Source organism: Canis lupus, chromosome 12 (genome assembly GCF_011100685.1).
Source record: "Canis lupus familiaris isolate Mischka breed German Shepherd chromosome 12, alternate assembly UU_Cfam_GSD_1.0, whole genome shotgun sequence".
Taxonomy (NCBI): Eukaryota; Metazoa; Chordata; class Mammalia; order Carnivora; family Canidae; genus Canis; species Canis lupus.
In genome coordinates, this window is record NC_049233.1 from 39,216,772 (window position 1) to 39,238,981 (window position 22,210).

At 35.7% G+C, this 22,210-nt stretch overlaps 2 protein-coding genes across 5 annotated transcripts in view; both read left to right on the plus strand.

Moving 5' to 3' along the window:
• The window catches only part of MEI4 (meiotic double-stranded break formation protein 4), a 207,708-nt gene extending 187,729 nt beyond the window's left edge, over positions 1–19,979 (plus strand). For 3 of the 4 annotated variants that reach the window (XM_038554567.1, XM_038554569.1, XM_038554568.1), the window contains one exon: positions 16,662–19,837. In XM_038554567.1, coding sequence (XP_038410495.1) covers positions 16,662–16,922 — 261 coding nt within the window. In that variant the 3' untranslated portion in view covers positions 16,923–19,837. Of the gene's footprint in view, positions 1–16,661 lie in introns of all 4 variants that reach the window. The other variant, XR_005367934.1, reaches the window with a different exon arrangement.
• On the plus strand, positions 19,979–20,356 carry LOC119863879 (60S ribosomal protein L37). The gene has a single exon (XM_038554571.1). It carries the CDS (start codon positions 20,020–20,022, stop codon positions 20,311–20,313), a length of 294 nt encoding a protein of 97 aa, XP_038410499.1. The 5' UTR covers positions 19,979–20,019; the 3' UTR covers positions 20,314–20,356.
• The last annotated feature ends 1,854 nt before the right edge of the window (positions 20,357–22,210 follow it).

A 22,210-nucleotide genomic window follows, 5' to 3' on the forward strand; every position in this document is an offset into this window, starting at 1 on the left:
GCATTGGACTCTGCACTCAGAGTGGAGTCTATTTGAGATTCTCTTTCCCTTTCCATCTGTCCCTCCCACTACATGCACACATGCTCGCTGTCTCTCAAATAAATAAATCTTAAAAAAAAAAAAAGAACAAAGCTGGAAGTGTTACACTCCCTGTATGACACTTCAAACCATATTACAAAGTTATAGTAATTAAAACAGTATGGTATTGGCATAAAAACACACCAAATGAATGGAACAGAATAAGCAGCCCCGAGATAAATCCATGAATGTGGATGGATTTATTTGCTATATAATTTATGACAAAGGAATCAAGAGGACTGTCTCTTGAAGCACTTTGGGAAAACTGGGCCAGATACTTGCAGAAGAATGAAACTGGGCTACTATATTTACACCATACACAAAAAAATATGGATAAAAAACTTGAACATCAGATATGAACTATAGAACTCCTAGAAGAAAAAATATTCAGTAAGCTCCCTGACAGAGGTCTTAGAAATAATTTTTTGAATCTGACACCTAAGACAGAAGTAACAAAAGCAAAAATAAATAAGTGGGACTGCATGATACTAAAACGTCTCTGCACAGTAAAGGAAGCCATCAACAAAATGAAAAGGCTACCTAGTGAATGGGATAAAATATCTGGAAAACATATACCTGATAAGGGGTTAATGTACAAAAATATATAAAAACCCATACAACTCCATAGCAAACCACTCCAAATAGTCCAATTAAAAATAGCAGAATATCTGAATAGATGTTTTCCCAAGAAAATAGACAGATGGCCTACAGGTACATGAAAAGATGCTCAACATCACTAATCATCAGGGAAGTGCAAAATAAAATCTCAGTGAGGTATCTCTTTACAACCTTCAGAATGCCCATTCCCAAAAAGACAAAAATAACAAGTGTTAGCAAGAATGTGGAGAAAAGGGAATCATAGTGCACTACTGAAGTAAATGTAACCTATAGAACTACCATATGACCCAGCAATTCCACTTCTAGGTATAGAGAAAATGAAATGAAAACATTAATTTGAAAAGATATAAGCAGCTTCATGTTCATTGCAGAATTATTTACAGTAACTAAGATATGGAAACAAAAACAATGGATAAATGGATAAAAAAAGATGTGAGATTTATATATATATATATTATATATATATATATATATATATATATATTATATAAATATACCAAGTGAAATACTATTTGGACAATAAAATAAATCTTACCATTTGCAATAACATGGGTAGATCTTGAGGGCATTATGGTAAGTATTTCAGACAAAGACAAATACCATATGATCTCACTTATATACAGAATTTAAAAAACAAAACAAAAAATAAGCTCATAGATACAGAGAGCAAATTAGTGCTTGACAAAGGCATGAGGTAGTGAGTTGGTAAAATGGGAGAAGGGGTCTAAAGGTACAAACTTCCAGTTATAAATAAGTCATAGGAATGTAATGTACAGCATGTTGTCTGTAGTTAATAATACTATATTGCATATTTGAAAGTTGCTAATAGAGCAAATCGTAGAAGCTGTCATCACAAAAAAAAATTTTGTAACTCTGTGATGATGGATGTTAACTAGACTTACTGTGATTTTTCACATATATATATATAAATTGGATCATTATGTTGCACATTTGAAACAAATACAATATTATATGTCAATTATACCTCAATTTATAAACTTATGAAATATGAGGGGAAAATATTTTCTTTTTAAGATTTTATTTATTTATTCATGAGAGACACACACACACACAGAGAGAGAGAGAGAGAGAGAGAGAGGCAGAGACATAGGCAGAGGGAGAAGCAAGCTCCATGCAGGGAGCCCAGTATGGGACTCTATCCTGGGACTTCAGGATCATGCCTTGGGCAGAAGGCAGGCGCTCAACCGCTGAGCCACTCAGGGATCCCCTATGAGGGGAAAATCTTATGAAGTTTATATTTTTGTGACTTCTGGGGATCCCTGGCTGGCTCAGTGGTTGAGCACCTGCCTTCGGCCCAGGATGTGATCCTGGAGTCCCGGGATAGAGTCCCACATCATGCTCCCTGCATGGAGCCTGCTTCTCCCTCTGCCTGTGTCTCTGCCTCTGTGTGTGTGTGTCTCTCATGAATAAATAAATAAATAAATAATTTTTTAAAAGACTATATTTTTGTGACTTCCTTAGATTATCTGCATACCTTCACATAATTTGCCTTAATTTCAAGACATATGTGTATATTACAATCCAGTTTAATTTTCTGGTGCTAATTACATGAATTAGTACAAACCCCCAAGAGCTGAAGGTATAGTCCCCATCAAGACTGCCCTACTTCAGATGCCAACCCCAAGACCATGGGCCTCCAGGTTGTGCTTTTTTCATGGAATGTGAATACAGCACCCTTTTCATTTATCAATTTGGTTACCAACAAGGAAGATCCACCTGGTATCACTTTCAAGAGTTTTTACCAAAGAGTCTTTCTGTAGAAATGATTGAATTGCTGGACACATGACAGAACTGTCTCTGTCCTCTCCCCTCCCTAGAGGTCAGCCTGGCTCAATGCCCCAATTCTCTAAATACATGGTTGGTGTCTGAGATGATAGCTCCTGTCCTTACTCTTCTTGTTAGCATAATCTCAGGTGGGAGCGATGGACTGACTATGAATGACAAAGACAGTCCTGTCACTAAGGAAATTCAAAGGATTTAGAGGTTGTCTCCCAGGATTGAGGTACAAAGACCAAATTCTTCACTATAGAATGCATGCTTACTAAATAGTTTTACTACACTTTTATGAAAAATAATATACCTTTAAGCCAAAGTTCTTTTTTTTTTGAGAGCCTATATAGGTTTTCCCATAATTGTTTCAAAACTACATATATAAAATGTTATTATTGCCAAAATATACACTCTCATGGATCATTAAAATAAATAATTATGGGCAGCCCGGGTGGCTCAGCAGTTTAGCGCCACCTTCAGCCCAGGGTGTGATCCTGGAGACCTGGGATCAAGTCCCACGTCAGGCTCTCTGCATGGAGCCTGCTTCTCCCTCTGCCTGTGACTCTGCCTCTCTCTCTCTCTCCTCTCTGTGTATTCTCATGAATAAATAAATAAATAAATCTTTAAAAAATAAATAAATAAATAAATGAAATAGATAATTATGTCCATATTAATTATATGTGCTTATATACGCACATAAATACATTTATTCATGTGTACATGTGTATACACACACACACACACACACACATTTTCCTAAAATAGTTTGGGTTCTCTTTTTCTCTAAATGAGTTTTCTAAAAACTATATCTTTGAAAAGATAATACTAGTAAACTTTCTAGTATACCTGCTAAGAGTAACTGTTTTGTAGTAATTTTCTATGGATAATCCCCAGAAACATATTCGTTAGGCTCAAGTAGGTAATGTTATTTGATAGTATGTCACATCATCTAACATCAGTAGAAAAATTAAGTTTTCTGCATGAGAAAATTTACCACACAAATAAGATACTTCTTAAATTTTATTTTAACATTTTAATGGAACTCTGTGGTATGTTTTGACTACTTACTAAATAGAGCAAATCAAGCATCACTTATGCATTTTCCAGATTCATCATCTGTTTTTGAATTGTGCTGGCTGTTACATACTTGGCAACACATTCAACTCAAGCATATTGAACTCTTTTCCCATTCTAAAAGATCCAGAAATGATCATGTCTGAATTTTAGTTTTTTCTAACTTCTCCTTTGCTATCAATTCTTGCTCTTTTTAATTTCCTCTGGTAGCATTTCCTGCTCTGCCCTTGTTATCTTAAGAATTAGCTCATAGTGTGAGCTGAGGAAATAAGTGAGGACCCAGTGACCCTCCCTGTAGAGTAGCATGCAGTCTACCAGGAATAGTTTCCTGGTAGCTCTTTCACTGGCTCAGAGACTACAAATTCTAAGATGTTTGATGTTTGGAAATTAGACATCCAGATAAGTGAGACTTTATTCCCAAAAAGTTATTTTACAAGGACTACTGTATTCCTTTATATATATAACATTATGAATTAGAATACTAAAAAGCTTTTCAACTGAACATTCATTTTTTTCTTACTGAAGCCACTTTCCTTAAATATTTGGAGGGTTTTTGTTGTATTAGTAAATATATCATCTTATATAAAACTTTAATATCGTTGTTATATCAGATCCAGAGTTTTTATTTAGGATTGAATTTAAATAAGGAATATGTCACTCTTCTAAAGTTAGCATCATAGTTTCTTAAAAAGGTAAAATTTTTTTGGAATTTCAGACTCAAATTAAGAAACAAATATCATTACTTTTAAAATGTAGTTAATGTTTATTTTAAACATCTTTGAAATTAACCAATGATAGTCAACTTATTGGGCACATTTTTTTTTTCTGAAAATAACTGCTTATAAAGTATATATCCAGGTCTATATACTGTTGGTTAATTAAACTAATTGATATGTCTTTTAAATGTAAGTATCTCCCCAGAATACTTGATTTTATTTTTTATAGGTATCTGAAAAATATATTTGACATCGGTGTTTTATACGGATACTAAATTGTTCTCCTACTTGTTTTGTTTTTGCTGCATTTAAGTTACTATATGAATTTCCTATCATGTATTTCATTTCCCTGTAAGCCATTGCTAGTTTAATTTTCCAAAACAGTAACATTTAGAATTTTCCATTGAGATTATTTGCTGAGTGCATTCATCATGCTTTTTTTTACTGTTATCCATTTAGCAATGCCACTATAACACTGTAGACATGACTATTACGATATATATCACAATATATTGTGATTGTTTGCATTTTTAACCTCACCTTAAATTGTGATGCCTAAGGATATGAAGCCATACTTCTGTAATTTTGTGTAATTTCCATCTCAACCTCATGGTTGGCAGTAGCTAGGAAGGAAATGTTATTTGAATGAGAGAGCTAATGGAAGCCTCAGTTCTCTCTGGTTCTATATTCCCTCCCCCCTTTTTTTTCCCATTTTTTTTTTTGTCAGGTAGTGACTTTTACCAGCTCCTAACATAAGAACGCTTTTTCTGGGAGTTACTTAGCATTTTTGTGACAGATTCATTTCCCTAGCAGCATCTCAGCGTTAAGATAATGAAAATAGTTAAAACCAGAAAAGTTATCTCATAGTTTGAAGTCTACTTGCTTCTCCTAACCTTTTGGCATTACCTACAGATCTTGTCTTTTCAAAAATTTCTCTAGAGTACTCTCAGATAAGAAAATTAAAGTTCAGTTTGAAGAAGTATTTCAGATAGTAGTGAAAACAATTAAATGTATATATATTTTAATAAAAAAATTACCTAGAGAAAAGGTAACATTTAAAATATTTTTAAACAATATCACATGGTTATAGTATGATTGCTCTTTCTTTAACCAGATATTATTGTATTATGACATTTCCTTGTTCTTACAAATAATTTATCAAATTCATAAAACTAAACACTTAAAATGGGTCCATCATACTATAGGTCAATTATATCTCAAATAGACTTATTTTTTAAAAAGGAGAGATAGTGGTTGGTTCATTTTTAAAAGAACAAGAATGTATCAAGTACCTTGCTCTCTGCCTGGTCTCTACAACAACAACAACGTAAAATGTTTTTAAGAACGTAAAATGTTTTTAAGAACACAGAGTTTTAGTCCATTGTGTTTCCAAACTTTTCCATTTGTTGTGCAGTTTATCAAGCTCTGATAAAGTGGTTTCATTATTGAATTACTGGTGATACATATTGAAAATAGGAAGACAAAAGGGACAAGCATATTGACTTTTAATTTCTGTGATTCCAACCCTATTTAGTTGGCCTTTGGGGGATACTTGGTAGATTATCTGAGACCATTCTGATTTGGTTTTCAGTTTCCAAACAAAATTATTACAAAGGATCTAGTCACTATGTCATCTTTGATTTTGGGCTTTGGATCCAGTGCTCTTAAATACATAAACCTTAACACAAACACACATTTCTCACTTAATTTGTCAACTTTATCAAAGGTTAGATACATAGCCTCTAGGAAATTATTTTAGCCTCTGGCTTTTGCCTAGCTGGGCAGTCATTGATGCTACTCCAACAAATCTGGCTCCTGCCTTCTGCCTCATTGGGCAGCTTTTGATGCTGTCTTGGATAATCTTTATTTAGAGTCCTGAATAAGAATGCTTCATGTCGATTTTACTCCCATTGGCTATTTGGACATTTGTTTTCCATCAGTAATGGCCATCTGGATCTGTTTTTAATATGTATCAGATATTTCACCACTTTTGATTTCTTTTCTCAAGCTCTGTCTTAATGACATGATGGAAATAGTTTAACTTGGTGAAATAGTACATTTTCTCTCAAGAATACTACTTTTGTGTGTCATGATCTGTGTCTTCCTTCAGGAAAATGAGTATTAAACATTTAAGTGGCACAGACCTCAAGGAACCAAACACATGAGTCCATTTAGTCTGGTTCCACTGCCTTAGAGAATCCTGAGGTGTGGGATATTGTAGAGCTTGGTGACATCTTTCCCCACACCTCTCTATGCTCTCTGCCTCTCCTTCGCTTCAGTGCATTTTCACCAGCCAGAGACAGAGGCCCCTGTGATAGTAGCCAAACAGGTGTTTTACCAATGCTGATAAAAACTTTCAAGTCTTCTCTCCAAAACTATCCCACCATTCCCCTAGGACTAAGTGAGCCTGAAATAGCCCCACTCATGACTAAACTAATTTCCTGAAATTTAGCATCTTCTCACACCCTAGACTCAGTTCTCTTTAGAATTGTTTTATCACCCTTACAGGTAGCATGCACTCTGCATTGCCATTATTTATGTACTTCTTTGTCTTCTGAGGAGTATACTAGGAATTCTTATATAGGTAGGGATCTTGTCCTATTCAGCTCTGCATTGCCAGAACTTACCACAGGGTACGGCACATGAGAGTACCAAATAAATGCAATAGGAGAGAGTGAGGAGTGCAAAGCATGCAGAATCAAAATTTTAAAGTGCTAAGTACTCCTAGCTGAATTAGTGCTAAAGGAATTTAGCTGCTTTTATTCCAGTCTCTCAACTGTCCTTTCACTTAATAGACTCTTATATGATAACCAAATTATCTGGTTTGTACTGCTTTGTCAAGAACTACTGTGATGGAAGTCCAAACTAGTAAATGATCTGTTTGCTTCTCAAATGTACTGGAAATGGATTTCCAGCCTTAGATGAAGTTTCATATTTTGGTATAAAATGGTGAAAATTGTCCTATGAGTGGGATTGACAACTCCATAATGAAGGGTACAGATCCTGAGAAAGCAGTGAAGTTTCAGTGTAAAGCTGTTTACAGTTGGCTCAGGAAATCTGTTAGAACAGAAAAATGCTGGGGCAGCCTGGGTGGCTCAGTGGTTAGGCCCAGGGCAATCCTGGAATCCTGGGATCGAGTCCCACGTCGGGTTCCCTTCATGGAACCTGCTTCTCTCTCTCTGCCTCTCTCTCTGCTCTCCCTCTGCCTGTGTCTCTGCCTCTCTCTTCATATCTCTCATTAATAAATAAATAAAGTTTTAAAAAAAGAACAGAAAAATGCCATGTCCACGTATTAGGAAGTCCCTATTCTTTATGTGAAGAAATCTGAGAATTAGAGTCTGTGTGGAATTTATCTTACCATATCCACCAGTCTGCTTATTCTGATGACCAAGAAAATGATAAATAGGAGTCAAAGCACAGGATATTTCCATGGAGAAAAGTACAGATATAAAATTTGTACGTACTTGGGATTTAGTCTATGACATTATCAGGTTTGTTACCAGAAGGACAAACTATTAGGAATCAAACTCATTTTTACCAACTTGCCTCTAGGATAGACTTGAACAAGTTGATCTATTTCACACTAGTCAGATAATTAGAGGATATAACATCAACAACAACAACAAAAGACAATCAAGCTGGTTGTATAGATATCATGTCTTGTTAGGGAATTAGAGGCAAGGACTGAGCTGATGGACCATTTTACAGTTGTACGTATCACTTAAGACTGCATTTAATGTATATGGACACTATCTGCATAGCCTTCTAATTTCAGAAAGGCTCTAAAATAATTATCTCACATTTTAGTTTCTCAGCATCACCTTTCTATACAAAAAAAGAATGCTCTGCTATTGTTGTCTCTTAAGGACTTCCTTGGTACAGGAAAGTAGATGAAGACACATCTTTAGGTTCTTCACACAACTCTAGGTGAACAATTTCCAGCAAGCTTGAAATGCTTTCAAAAATTGACCACAGTATAATACTTGAGTATAGCAGTAGCCTTCCTCCAGGTGCAGGGTACCTTTTAGATAGAGACTATCTTTTTCACATTGGGTAAAAATATAACAATAATGAGGTACCTGGGTGGCATAGTCAGTTACACAACCGATTCTTGGTTTCAGCGCAGGTCATGATCTCAGGGTCCTGAAATCGAGCTCCATGTCAGGCTCTGCTTGAGATTCCTTCCCCCTCTAACCCTCCTGCTCATTCTCTCTCTCTCTCTCTCTCTCTCTAATAAATAAATAATTCTTTAAGAAATATAACAATGATTGTGATAATAACAGATAATATATAATGTTTATTTGAAAATGTGCATGTTTTAATATGTAAATATGTCTGTGTCCTGTGCTGGGTTTTGAACATGTAATTTAGTCTTTTTTCTCTCAGCAACCCCAGGGAGGAGTTAACCTATGTTATTTCCAAATTTAAATAAGGAAAGGTAGGTTTAGTGAGGTTAAATAACTTGCTCAGCTCACATAGCTAGTAAATGGCACAGCTGGGGTTTAATAAACAATGAATGTGTGTTCAGTTGATGGCCTTCCTTTACAAAACAAACAAATAAACAAACAGGAAAAACAACCTTGCTTAATAAGATTCTATTTTCTCAAAGATTTCAACCAACAGGGGCCTCTGCCACACCTGTCCTTTTTTTTTTTAAGATTTTATTTATTAATTCCTGAAAGACAGAGAGAGAGAGAGAAAGAGAGAGAGAGAGAGAGAGAGGCAAAGACACAGGCAGAGGGAGAAGCAGGCTCCATGCAGGGACCCTGATGGTGGGACTCGATCCCGGGACTCCAGGATCACGCCCTGGGCTAAAGGCAGGGGCTAAACTGCCGAGCCACCCAGGGATCCCCCACACCTTTCTCATCTGTAGTCTCAGCCTAGATATTTTTGTCAAACAAATACAAATCACCCTTTCCCTTTCCGTGATCCTTGTCCAAACTCCTTGCCCACTATAGGCCATTTTCTTTTTCAGTCTATTCATTTTGTTACTTTATTATATAATTTCAGCCTTAAGAAACATTTGTGAAAAATAGGTAAAATTGGCTAATGAGAAAGTCATTATTTTTAGACAAGGCTCATAAAAAACATTTAAACTTTTGTTATGTATATTTCTTTCATGAGTAGCTTGCATCCTTGAATTATTTCCCATATGAAACATGGCAAAATATCAAAATTACAAATGTTAGTAGTTTCAGTAGTTTAGAACTTTTCATCTAAGCAACCCCCCAAATTAAACATAAGCCTTTAGAACCAGTCTCTAGGATTTAATTTCTTAGGCAGATAATCATACCATTGTCTATATAAGGCAAAATGGATTAATACCCATTGGATCCTTTTTTATTCTTCTTTACCTGTCAGTCTGATCAAACGATGATTCACCAGTCTGTACCCCTTACTCCTTTTGAGCCCTGGCTCACAATTCATCTTAAGAAATCTTTCCTAATTATCTATACTCTGCTCTGATCAGCCTTTTGTTTTATAAACCTTTGGTATGGTTTGGCATCCAGGTTATGGGGGACAGAAAAGGATATAACACCATTTTTGCAGAGACATAGTTTTAAAAAGACGTATGCTTCTATTGCAATCATAAGTGCACTGATTTTAAATATACATGCATGGGCACCTGGGTGATTCAGTCAGTTAAGTATCTGACTTTGGCTCAGGTCAGGATCTCGGCGTCCTGGGATCACATGGAGCTTGGCATTCAGTGGAGAGTCTGCTTCTCCCCTTCCCTCTCCATCTGTCCCTCCCCCTTTGCTCTTGTTTTGCTCTCTCAAATAAATAAAGCCTTTTAGAAATTAAATAAATAAATAAATAAATACGCATTATTTATGATGTGCATATGGTTTTCCTACTCTGTTCTCAAGCGCTGTTGGTAGCATGGTCATGCTCAAGATTGTGATGGGTCCCAAGCTAAGCCCCTGCTTATTTGGTAGTTCTTTCAGGGCTTTCTCCTGTGCTTGGGAGGCTGCAAGCTGCTTAGTAAACTGGTGATAGAGGGTTAACTTCATCCTCCTCATCTCCTTCACTGAAATCTACTGCCTTCTTTGCTTTCTAGTAGATTAAAAAGGCTAAGTTATTAAAACTCAGGGATAAGTTTCCCACTTAATTATCATGATGACAACTGACCTTTTTCCTGTAAAGTATTATGTTTAATTCATTCTTTTAGAGACTACTAATTTAAGTTGTATCTTACTTATTGCTTCTGTCCAATAAATTCTGGCATGGAGGATACTAAGCCAATGGTATATTTATATTCAGTGAACATTTAATTTAACATTTGGGTTATTCGCCTATACTCTTTGACTTGATTTTCTGCCCTGTAATGATCCAATTTTTTCCTTCTCCTCTTGCTCTTGTAGCAATAAGAAAAACATTGTGTTGTGTTTTCACCCCTTCCATAACAGCATGCATATTTCTGAAAGTGTCAGACTTCACCTTTGTATGCCTTTGGCTAGCACACATAAATTATCAAACTGTAGAATTTAATGAACTATCACATTTTTTGGTATTAAATATGAACATCTAAACTGCGAGCTACATCTCAAATGTACAGTACACTTCTTACATTATCTACTGTCAAGAAATGTGACTTTGTTATTGCACTTTATGCATCTCTGTCCCTCCTATGGTAGAGACAGCAGAAGGCAGCACTCTCTCAAAGCAAAGAAACCCTTAGAGCCCCCTTCCTGCCTAGCTAAAGTCTCAGGGTTCCAATTTTAAAAGACCAAAATGGAAGAAGGGGATCTGGGCATAGTGCAGGAAGGTACAACCATGCTGCATAGGTATATTGAGCTGCCTTATACCTCCAGAATCTGGCCCTTCTTACTGACCCATGGGTGGCCCTCACAAACCTCACAAGCTCACAAGATGGCTACTCTGCCTCCAAGCAATGCATTGGTTTTTCCAAGCAGAAACAATGGTGAAGAGGGAAGGCAAAGCTGCCATCTACCAGCCTTTGCCTACTATTAAAGAGCTTCCCCCGAAGCCCCACGTGGTTACTTTTATTTCCATCTCTTTGAACAGAATTAGCCTCAAAAGAGACTGAAATAGATATTTTTAGTTGATCTATTGCCACCCTGAGCAAAACTGGGTTTCTTTTGATGAAAAGGGAGGAAGAATTAGATTTGGAATAAGCAAGTAGCAGTGGCTGCTTCAAGGATAATAAGTCTCTACAAAAATGTCCAGTTAACCTTGACTGAATCCCAACTAAAACAATAATTAGGAAATTGGCATTATGAGTCAATAGCCTAATTTCAGAATATAAGTTTTAAAGTGAAATTTAGCAGCATGTAAAGAAAATTAATATTTTTCACCACTGAAAAAAAAAATATTTGGAGATTTTACCTTTCTGAAGCCCAGCTTTAAGAATAGAAAAATAAATGTTTTGATTCTGAAAATACTCTACAAAAATATCTGGCGATTCTTCTACCCAGAAAGCATTTTCTCTTTTGAAGGTCCCCTATTATATAAAATGGGATTAGGTAATAATAAGTAGTCATGGGACTCTAGCAGCTTCATCTCAAGGTTCCTTCAATTCTTAAAGGCCTGGACTGAAAGATAAGGTGATAGCATTTTTTTTTCAGATATATACAGCCATCTTGCTCAGATTTAGGGGTCATTCAGTCTTCCTGGCAGGATGTTCAGGCAAAACATTTGATTATTTTCCTGGTAAGCATGTTCCACCTGTGTTGGGTATTTTCCAATACTGATGTGATTCAATCAAGTTTGATGCTGAGTATAAAAATAACACCAGCATACAGTAGACTATTACCTTACTAACATTTATTTTTGTTTTTATTCAGTTTATGCACTAATTCAGAAAGTGCCTGACCATATGATTAATCAGAGCAGGCAGCTGCCAGTGTGATGAAGTCTGGGAACTACGGGAAAGAGCTCCCCCACAGACATGCCATTTTAGCATGTTGAAAGGAAAGGGTGCTAAGGCACATGTTGGTTAAGTGCATACTGTCCCTAAAGAGAGAGAGTTAGTTTCAAATTACTATTCTATAACTGGTAAGATCTTAGAGTAAAAGAATGTATCAAATGATTTAGTATAGTCATTTAGGATAGTGGCAGATCCCAAGACAGATAAATTCTGGTAAGAGTAAAAGCGAAGTTCAAAACAGCATAGAGATAGGGCACTACAGGGGGGCTCCCAGCCCACCTGGAAGTAGAGCTAAACATACCCAAAGTAAGAATCTCAAAGCCAATGGAAAGATACCAGGACACACTCTGCCTGCTTCACACTCTTGCCCTGAAATTGCTTGGAATGCAATGGCATTTATCAGAAAGGAGAAATTCCCTTATTCTGTGATAAGCACAATTTGACAACTTTGTATTGTTCATAAAATTATGTTATACTTGAATACCAGTGTTAACTAAAAGTTAATCTAAATCATTTCAAAAAAGAATAGCCATTCAGTTCACAAAATGCTAATGTATTTTAAGAGCCCAGTAGGATAAATGCTGGAATATATAGCTAATATTATTATTATTTTTTTTTTATAGCTAATATTATTAATAGAAACCTAAAACCATTGCAACACTCCTGCCTAGATTATCATTATACAGACAGTACCCTGTTGTATTTAAAGCTTCAAAGTGAATGAAATAAATGTGCCTTTTTAGAATAGAGTTTGTATTTTACTGCCACCTAATAATAATGTTAATGTCTAAATAGGTTAAGCAGATATAACAATAGTTCCAAGGAAGAATTATCTGTTAACTCACACAGGATTTGGACCATCTATGGTCATTAGTGAGCAGGTTGACAAGTATTTAAGTATTGCTGACATGACCGGGTTAAACACATTTTTTTAGTGTTTTAGTGGGTTTTTTTTTTTTAGTTTGGAAAAGGAAAGTATTTGAAAAGTACTTTAATAATGAAAAATGTCACTGTGATTCTCCTTCAGATAGTAACCAGTATGTATCTATAGTGGTTCATTTTACATTACCTGTAATCACTGTTCAATTCAAAACAACAAATGTATATTGAGATCTACTATTGGCAAGAAAGACATTGTTTTAGGAATCATAGAAACTATAGTGATGGGAACACATATACTTGCTTCTCTTAAGCATGTTTAGAATCTAAACGGGTGATGAAATAAATATAACCAACTAAATATAACCAACCAGAATGTAAGACAAATAGTTCAAATCTATAAAATTGAGGGGCTCGGGAAGGGCTCAGTGGATATGTGGCATCTGTGATAGGCACTGAAGGCCAATCAGCATCCTAGTAATTAGAGATTGATGAGCAAGGCCATTCTAGATCAAGAGAATCAGCACATAGATATTAGGTATATTCACTTAAGAATGTGGAGTCCACATTCTTAAGTGGACATACAGGCAGTTAGGATGTAGTTCTTATTACAAGCACTTTAAAAGAAAGTGTCAAATAGAAAAAGCAATCCTAAAATATGTATGAAAACAGAAAAGAACCTGAATAGCCATAGCAATCTTGAGAAAGAAGAACAAAGCTGGAGTCATCATGCTTCCTGATTTCAAACTATATTACAAAGCTGTAGTAATCAAAACAGTATGCCAGTATGCCTATTCCAGTATGGAATAGGCATAAAAACATGTACATAGATCAGTGGAGCATAATAGCTCAGAAATAAACCCACATATATATGGTCAATTAATTTATTACAAAAGAGCCAAGAAAGTACAATGGGGAAAGTAGCCTCTTCAATAAATGGTGTTGGGAAAACTGGACAGCCACATACAAAAGAAGGAAACTGAAACACTACTTAAAATCATACAAAAATAACTAAAAATGAACTTGAATTAAAATTTAAAAAGACTTGAATTTAAGATCTGAAACCATAAAACTCCTAGAAGAAAACATAGGTGGTAAGCACCTTGACATTGGTCTTGGAAATTAGTTTTTGGATTTGACACCTAAAGCAAAGGAAAAAAAAAAAAGAAAAAGTAAAAGTAAAAAGAAACAATTGGCATTACATCAAACTAAAACGCTTCTGCACAACAAAGGAAACCATGAACAAAATAAAAGGCAGCCTACTGAATGGGAGAAAATATTTGCAAATCAAATACCAAATAAGGGCTTAATATCCAAAATATATAAAGGACTTACACAAGTTAATAGCAAAAACAATCCAATTACAAAATGGACAGAGGATCTGAATAGACATTTTTCCAAGCAAGACATGTGTATGGCTAACAGGTACATGGAAGGATGCTCAACATAACTAATCATCAGGGAAATGCAAATCAAAACCACAATGAGATATCTCCTCACACCTTTCAAAATGCTATTATAAAAGAGAGAAATAAGTGTTGGCGAGAATGTAGAGAAGAGGAAACCCTTGTGTTCCCACTATCAGTGGGAATGTAAATTGGGGAAAATATGGAAAATATTGTGGAGATTCATCAAAAAATTAAAAATAGAATTACCGTGTGATCCAGCAATTCCAGTTCAGGGTATTTATCCAAAGACAAAGAAAACACTAATTCAAAAGTTTATATGTATGCCCATGTTCATTGCAGCATTATTTACAATAGCCAAGATAAGGAAAGAACCTAAATGTTCACTGATGGATGAATGGATATAGAAGATATGGTGTGTGTGTGTGTATTTAAATATATATATATATATATATGTATTGTGCACATACACACACATTACAATGGATTATTATTCAGCCATAATGAAAGAATGAAATCTTGCCATTGGTGACATGTATGGACCTGGAGGGCAATATGGTAAATGATATAAGCCAGACAGAAAAAAATAAATAAATGCCATATAATGCAGTTATATGTGGGATGTTAAAAAAAACAAAACCAAGCTCATAGATCTACAGAATGGATTTTTAGTTGCCTGAGGTGAGGGCTAGGGGGTGGATAAAATGGGTGAAGAGAATGGAAAGGTACAAATTTCCAGTTATAAAATGAATTTAAGTCATGGGGATATATGGGGATCCCTGGGTGGCTCAGCAGTTTGGCGCCTGCCTTCAGCCCAGGATGTGATACTGGAATCCTGGGATCAAGTCCCATGTCGGGCTCCCTGCATGGAGCCTGCTTCTCCCTCTGCCTGTGTCTCTGCCTCTGTGTGTGTGTGTGTGTGTGTGTGTCTCATGAATAAATAAATAAAATCTTAAAAAAAAACATCATGGGTATATAATGTAGGTATGGTAACTATAGTTAATAGCATTGTATTGCATATTTGAAAGGAGCCAAGAGAGTGGATCTTGAAAGTCCTCATCACAAGAAAAAGGATTTGGTAACTATGTATAGTGATAGATGTGAACTAGTCCGTACTGTGGTGATCATTTTGCAATATATATAAATATCAAATCATTATGTTATAACTGAAGCTAAGCATGTTAGGTCAACTATACTTCAGTAAAAAGAAAGTATATATTTAACTGTTTATAGAATCTCCTTGTTATGGAACACATTCCTCTGAGCTCTGTAAGAATGTTTCTTTTCATTTATGTACTATTAGAGTGGATAGATTTGGGGAATGTTTCCAATACATGTCTTAATAAGCAAATGATAAAGCCAGTTTACATATTTAATTCCTGTATTCCCTCATGTTATGCTTTCCATTTCCACTTTTTAGGCCTTCTTTTTTTTAAGATTTTATTTATTTATTTATTCATAGAGACAACAGAGAGAGAGAGAGAGAGAGAGGAGGCAGAGACACAGGCAGAGGGAGAAGCAGGCTCCATGCAGGGAACCTGATGTGGGACTTGATCCTAGGTCTCCAGGATCACTGCCTGGGCTGAAGGCGGTGCTAAACCACTGCACCACTCGGGCTGTCCAGGCCTTACTTTGATTCAATTGATTTTCAACCTTCTAGGGCCAAACAGTAACTTCTTAAGACACATCTACATTTTTTCTCAAGACCAAGTATGTGATTCCACACAATCTAATCCTATTCCTTATTGATTTGTGTAGTCTTAGAATGAGATCATGTCTGGTCTCTTAGAGATCATAACCGAGTAATATACATTGAAACATACTCTTAAAACCCTACCTCAAAGATCCTTATGTTATTGGCAGGCATGTCATCCACTGGAAGTCTTTGCCACAACCCTGAATTCAACACACAAGACACCGTCAGGTATTCTCAGATTCATCTGAGTAATGAATTATAGCAATGAAACAGAGAAAGGATTTTGATCTCTAAACCATTGAGAGAAAAAAGTCATTCACTAAGATGGCAAAGTTTTTGAAAGAAAGGAAATGTTCTCCTTTGTTCTCCCTCCATCCCAAAGGAATAGGAAGATGGACAGTGTTAATTTTATCAACAGTAATTTAATTTTGTCCAAAAATCTTTATTTGGCTATTTCTGAGCTGAACTACAACTAATATGTTTTTTTAAAGAAGTTTGTTGTTTATTTGCAGGTGCAAGCCAGTTATGTGACACGCTATGAAAATATTTTCTCCCTCTTCTGGGTTCTGGAGCAGCTTCTTCAAAAGGAAACCAAAGAAGGCAACACTTCAAGTGTAGTGCATGATGACCAAGAAATCAAGAAATTTCTTCAAAAGCATGATGAAAATATTTCCCAACTCTCTGATGCATTTCCTTTATTTACTCTTTATTTATGGAGACTGGGCATTCTCTTGAACTCGTTAGAAACGGTTGAAAGTAAATCACTTCCTTAGCAATTTACTAAATGTCAGAAGCATACTGAAGTATGAAGATCTTCTGCTTAAAAGATTTTCAAAATTTTTAAATGAGTGTTTAGGGACACCTGGGTGACTCAGTGGTTGAGCATCTGCATTTGGCTCAGGGCGTGATCCCAGAGTCCTTGGGATTAAGTCCCTCATCAGGCTCCCTGCAGGGAGCCTGCTTCTCCCTCTGTCTATATCTCTGCCTCTCTCTGTCTCTCATGAATAAATTAAAAAATCTTTTTAAAAAAATGAGTGTTTTAAATGGATTTCTTAATATAATCATTAATTCAGTAGTTTTAAATTGTATATAAAAGATTATGAGTCATATTTCTATACTAAAATCAGCCAGTTTCAGTTGAGAATGTCCTTATTTCCATGTAACTGTTTTTTACCATAGTTACTCAATATAGTCTAGTTCTATTCTCTATAATGGACCATTAATTGTCTATCTCATAAACAATATTTACATTTTAAAAGATTTATACATAATAGATACTAAAAGGCAATGGAAGAGATCTTAAAAGTTTTGTTGTTCATCAACACAGTCTTTAAGTGGTTATAAATGGAGTTTCATTTACAGAAGATCATTGTCTATCTTCTTAGAGGATGACTCTTTAACATTTATAAACCTAATAGCCCTTAATTTCATAAAATCATATTTGTCAAGTTCTTTGAAAGTACTAATTCATCGTTTAAAATGTTTGGTTTTCAAGTGTTTGTTTTCATTCTGTTTATCATGTGTAATACTTCTGTTATTGTTAAAATGTAGTTAAGTCATTTATAATTAAATCATTAAGGATATTTTTACAAATCTAGCATCTGCCCAGAAATATACTCATCAAAAGTATATTTATACTTATTAAAAATATTAGTTAAATATTCCAATTACACAGTTTCATTGACTTTATTTCAATTATCAAATTCATAACAAACTAGCTTAATGAGTACACATTATGTATTTTCCTATAGTGCAATTTAGGGCACAACAAATATAGATTTACTTTGTAAATTATGTGTGATATTGTTTCATAAGTTAATTACCATTCCTAAATGCCATTTTTAAAAAAACAAATGTATATAAAATCATATCATCACCTGCCACAGGTTTTTTTGGAACTATTTCTAGCTTTCTAGAAAAGAAAGCCTTTTTAAAAATAAAACTTAATGTGTAAGTCACCTATTGTGATGAAACAAATGACTGTAAAATCCTAGTGGCACACCGCAATAAATATGTCTCAAGTGTCTATGGGTCAGTCACTTGGGGATTGAGGCATCTGTCCTGAGTTCTGCTGGAAAGCTCTGATCAGGTTGCAGATCCCACAGGGGTAGGCTCTTTATTATATATTGGGCTTTCATCTCTTCCACTAGTGCTCATTCAGGGGCCCAGGTTGAGAGGGAAGCAGCTACTCAGGGGAGTTTCTGTGGCAATGGCAGATTGAGAAATGTTACACTGTGATTGTCCACATGCATTAGCCAAAGTACATCAAGTGGTCAAGCTCAGAGAAAAGAGGCAAGGAAGCACCCTCCCAGAATGGGAGAACTTGCAAAGTTAAATGGCAAAGGCCATGGATACAGGAGAGAATGGAGAGTTGGGGCAAATAATTTACTGTAGCATACATACTAGTCAAACACGAGAAGGGTATTCCAGATCCTGAGTTCAGAGAAATTTTTATAGTATTTGATTCTTGGGATTTGTATAGTTGATGACACCACACAAAATGACATCTCCCCATCCTCACTCTTAATGATTAGACAAAGTTGGTAAATATATAAGCAACAGCAGTGGCCCTTGACCCACTGCAGCCAGCCAACATAATGATCCTAAGAAGTCTTTTGTAACTAGAACAGATTTCTTAATTCTAATAATCTTCACAGCTTCATGGTCTGAAAATTAGCTTAGAAAATGTATTTATTTTAGAGGGACAGACAAGATGTTGGGATCATTGTTCACATACAAAATGGAGATATATATTATTTCCATCTGATACTATTTTTTTAAACACTTAACTTTTTTTTAAGATTTTATTTATTTATTCATGAGAGACACAGAGAGAGAGAGAGGCACAGACACAGGCAGAGGGAAAAGCAGGCTCCAGGCAGGGAGCCTGACGCAGGACTTGATCCCAGATCCCCAGGATCATGCTCTGGGCTGAAGGCGGCGCTAAACCGTGGAGCCACTAGGGCTGCCCTTAACTTTTAATCTATTATATGACACCTAACCCTTAATTCTCCTGTGTTTCATTCTCTAACTGTTAACTGTGCAGCACATTTAGTATTGAAGTCTCAATCTGCTAGTGAAAAAGAAGATAAAATGAAACGTTTGTATCAATTTCAAACAAGTGATGTACCATAGAGAATGAATGATTTAAACTAGAATTAAAATGATTGAAGAATGTTGTAGCAATTAAGATTTGATTAATGTCTAACTCTAGAATTAAAAATAAAGAGGACCACAAGGTAATCCTAAAAATGGAAGAAATGATAAAAATGATACTAAGTGCTGACATTCATATAATAAACCTATAACACTCATGTAGTATAGCTATAATAGGCGCCAGGCAGTGCAGTAAGTGTTTATGTATATTTACTCTTTTTAATTCGCCCAACAGCCCTATGTGATAGGTAGCATTATTATGTGCATTTTAGAGAAGAGGAATTCTGGCAAAGGAATGTGCAAAGGTCACACCACCAGGACCTGGAAGACCTAGATTTCACCCCCAGGAATTTTATCTTCCAGTCCACACCTAATTAATCTGCTACACTTCCTGTTCATTATACTGGTAATTATAAAAATTTCACAAATACCATCTCTTGGCAGTTGTCATTGAAGCTTTATATGCCCTTAACTACAAATCTTTTATCATCGCAGTTATGAGCAAGCTGGCTTCTTAGCCCCTGCAGAGCGGCTGTCCTATCTACCACCAACTCGAGCAAGAGCAGACTTGTTCTTTTCTACATTGTAGCATTTTATTATAGTAAAGACTCTTCAGGTAAGTTACAGATCCTCTTTGATCAATTATGTTCTAAAAAGTACAAAGCTCTCTTTAAAGATGGGGTAGGGCTCTTTGGGGTCTGCCGCGGAAACAAGATGACGAAGGGGACGTCATCGTTCGGAAAGCGTCGCAATAAGACGCACACGTTGTGCCGCCGCTGTGGCTCTAAGGCCTACCACCTTCAGAAGTCCACCTGCGGCAAGTGTGGCTACCCTGCCAAGCGGAAGAGAAAGTATAACTGGAGTGCCAAGGCTAAAAGACGGAATACCACTGGGACCGGTCGAATGAGGCACCTAAAAATTGTATACCGCAGATTCAGGCATGGATTCCGTGAAGGAACGACACCTAAGCCCAAGAGGGCAGCTGTTGCAGCATCCAGTTCATCTTAAGGATTTCAACGATTAGTCAAAATAAACGTTCTGGTTTTAAAAAGTAAAAAAAAAAAAAAAAATAAAAAAAATAAAAATAAAGATGGGGTAGGTGAACTATCAGGCTGCAGTGCTCAACCCAGTGGGGGAGAAAACAAATCTGAGTTTTTTATCCTTGGATCTATAAAAAGATATTGGTGTTATCTATTGCAATCTTTTACAAACTTTTACTTTTCCATTATACTTGTTGGCATCCTATAGATAAAAGCAGTTATCTGAGAGAGGCAAGGAAAAAAGGCATTTACATATCCAAATATTTATGTGAATTTGAGGATTTTTAAAAAATACTGATGGCTCTGGCTTATAATAACTATGTTTTGTTTATTCATCAAATATTAAACACCAACTTTGTGTACAAACCAGTTATTAGCACATATAAAATAAATATAATAAATTTTAGCTTTTATCAAATTTATAAAGCAGAATTTTGTTTTAGTGGTCACTATAATGACCCAACAACATCAATAGCTTGTATTTGCTGAAGGAGATAGAATGATAACATTTACCTAATTTAAAAAAAAAATAAAAAGAATTTTTGTTATTGAAAGCCAATTCAATTTTAAAAATTACTTATAGAATTGGACAGCACTAAATTCATCTGGTCAATAAACTAGCTGCTCTTTTTTTTTTTTTTTTTAATTTTTTTTTTTTTATTTTTATTTATTTATGATAGTCACAGAGAGAGAGAGAGAGAGGCAGAGACACAGGCAGAGGGAGAAGCAGGCTCCATGCACCGGGAGCCCGACGTGGGATTCGATCCCGGGTCTCCAGGATCGCGCCCTGGGCCAAAGGCAGGCGCCAAACCGCTGCGCCACCCAGGGATCCCCTAGCTGCTCTTTTAAGAACTACCACTCAGAAAAAAAAAAAAAAAACTGCCACTCAGGCACCCCAAATTTGTTACTCATTTTAAATGAAACAGGAATAACTGAATTTCTCAAAGTCTAATACTTTGAAATTTTAAGGCACATTGAGAGAAAACTAAAAAAAATTGCAGTTAAGTAATTTGGGATGATTTAATTTCTACTTTCTGAATAATTTCATATGTGTTAAGCCCTCCTATTCAGCAAAAAACTTGATGGTATTTTTCTTTAAATTATTACAATCAACTTTATGAGTTTATTTATACTTTCTGCATTAGTCCTGGTATAGAATGATGAACATGCAGAGAGATGCAGACATGATGTTACTTTACTCTTAAGTAGATACCCCCAAATAATACCAGAATGTTCAACTTCTTCCCAGAGTTCTGTTTTTATAGATGAGGTAAATATAGCTTAGTTATAAATATATTATTCTATTTCTCAGACCTAGAGATGAAATCCCACCTTCTTTAAATGCTTCTGGAATATGGTGTGATAATAAATAAATAATTAATTAATGATTGCTTATTCTCAACTCTTGTGTTTAATTTACTTCCACCATGTGGCATCCTTACTACATTACTGTGAGCTCCAAGTTGCTTAAGGACAGCACCCCTGACATACTGAAGGAATAGAGCTATCACAGCTTTAACTTTAACGACATAACTACTAAGACATTTTCATGAATGATTAAGGATTTCAGGAGCATTAGAAATGCCAGACACTCAACCAGCAGGGAGAAGCATGTATTTGTTATTTCCCTCTCACATACACACTGAAATTCAACATTCATTTGGTAAAAAGAGATCCAATCTTTTGCAACTAATTCTAAAATTTGGGGGGGACAGAGAAGTCTCCTTTCTTATATTTTACCTTGTGATCTTTAAGGGATCCCACCACAAACATTGGCTACATCGTTGGTGCCTTTTGCCCTAACTTGCATCAGGGATATGGAGCAGGCCCCAGAACTGCCCCATGACCATCCTCTCTTGGAGGGC

Bases quoted from the DNA above. Each gene is read 5' to 3' on its own strand.
- LOC119863879 (XM_038554571.1), top strand. From the start codon at position 20,020: ATGACGAAGGGGACGTCATCGTTCGGAAAGCGTCGCAATAAGACGCAC.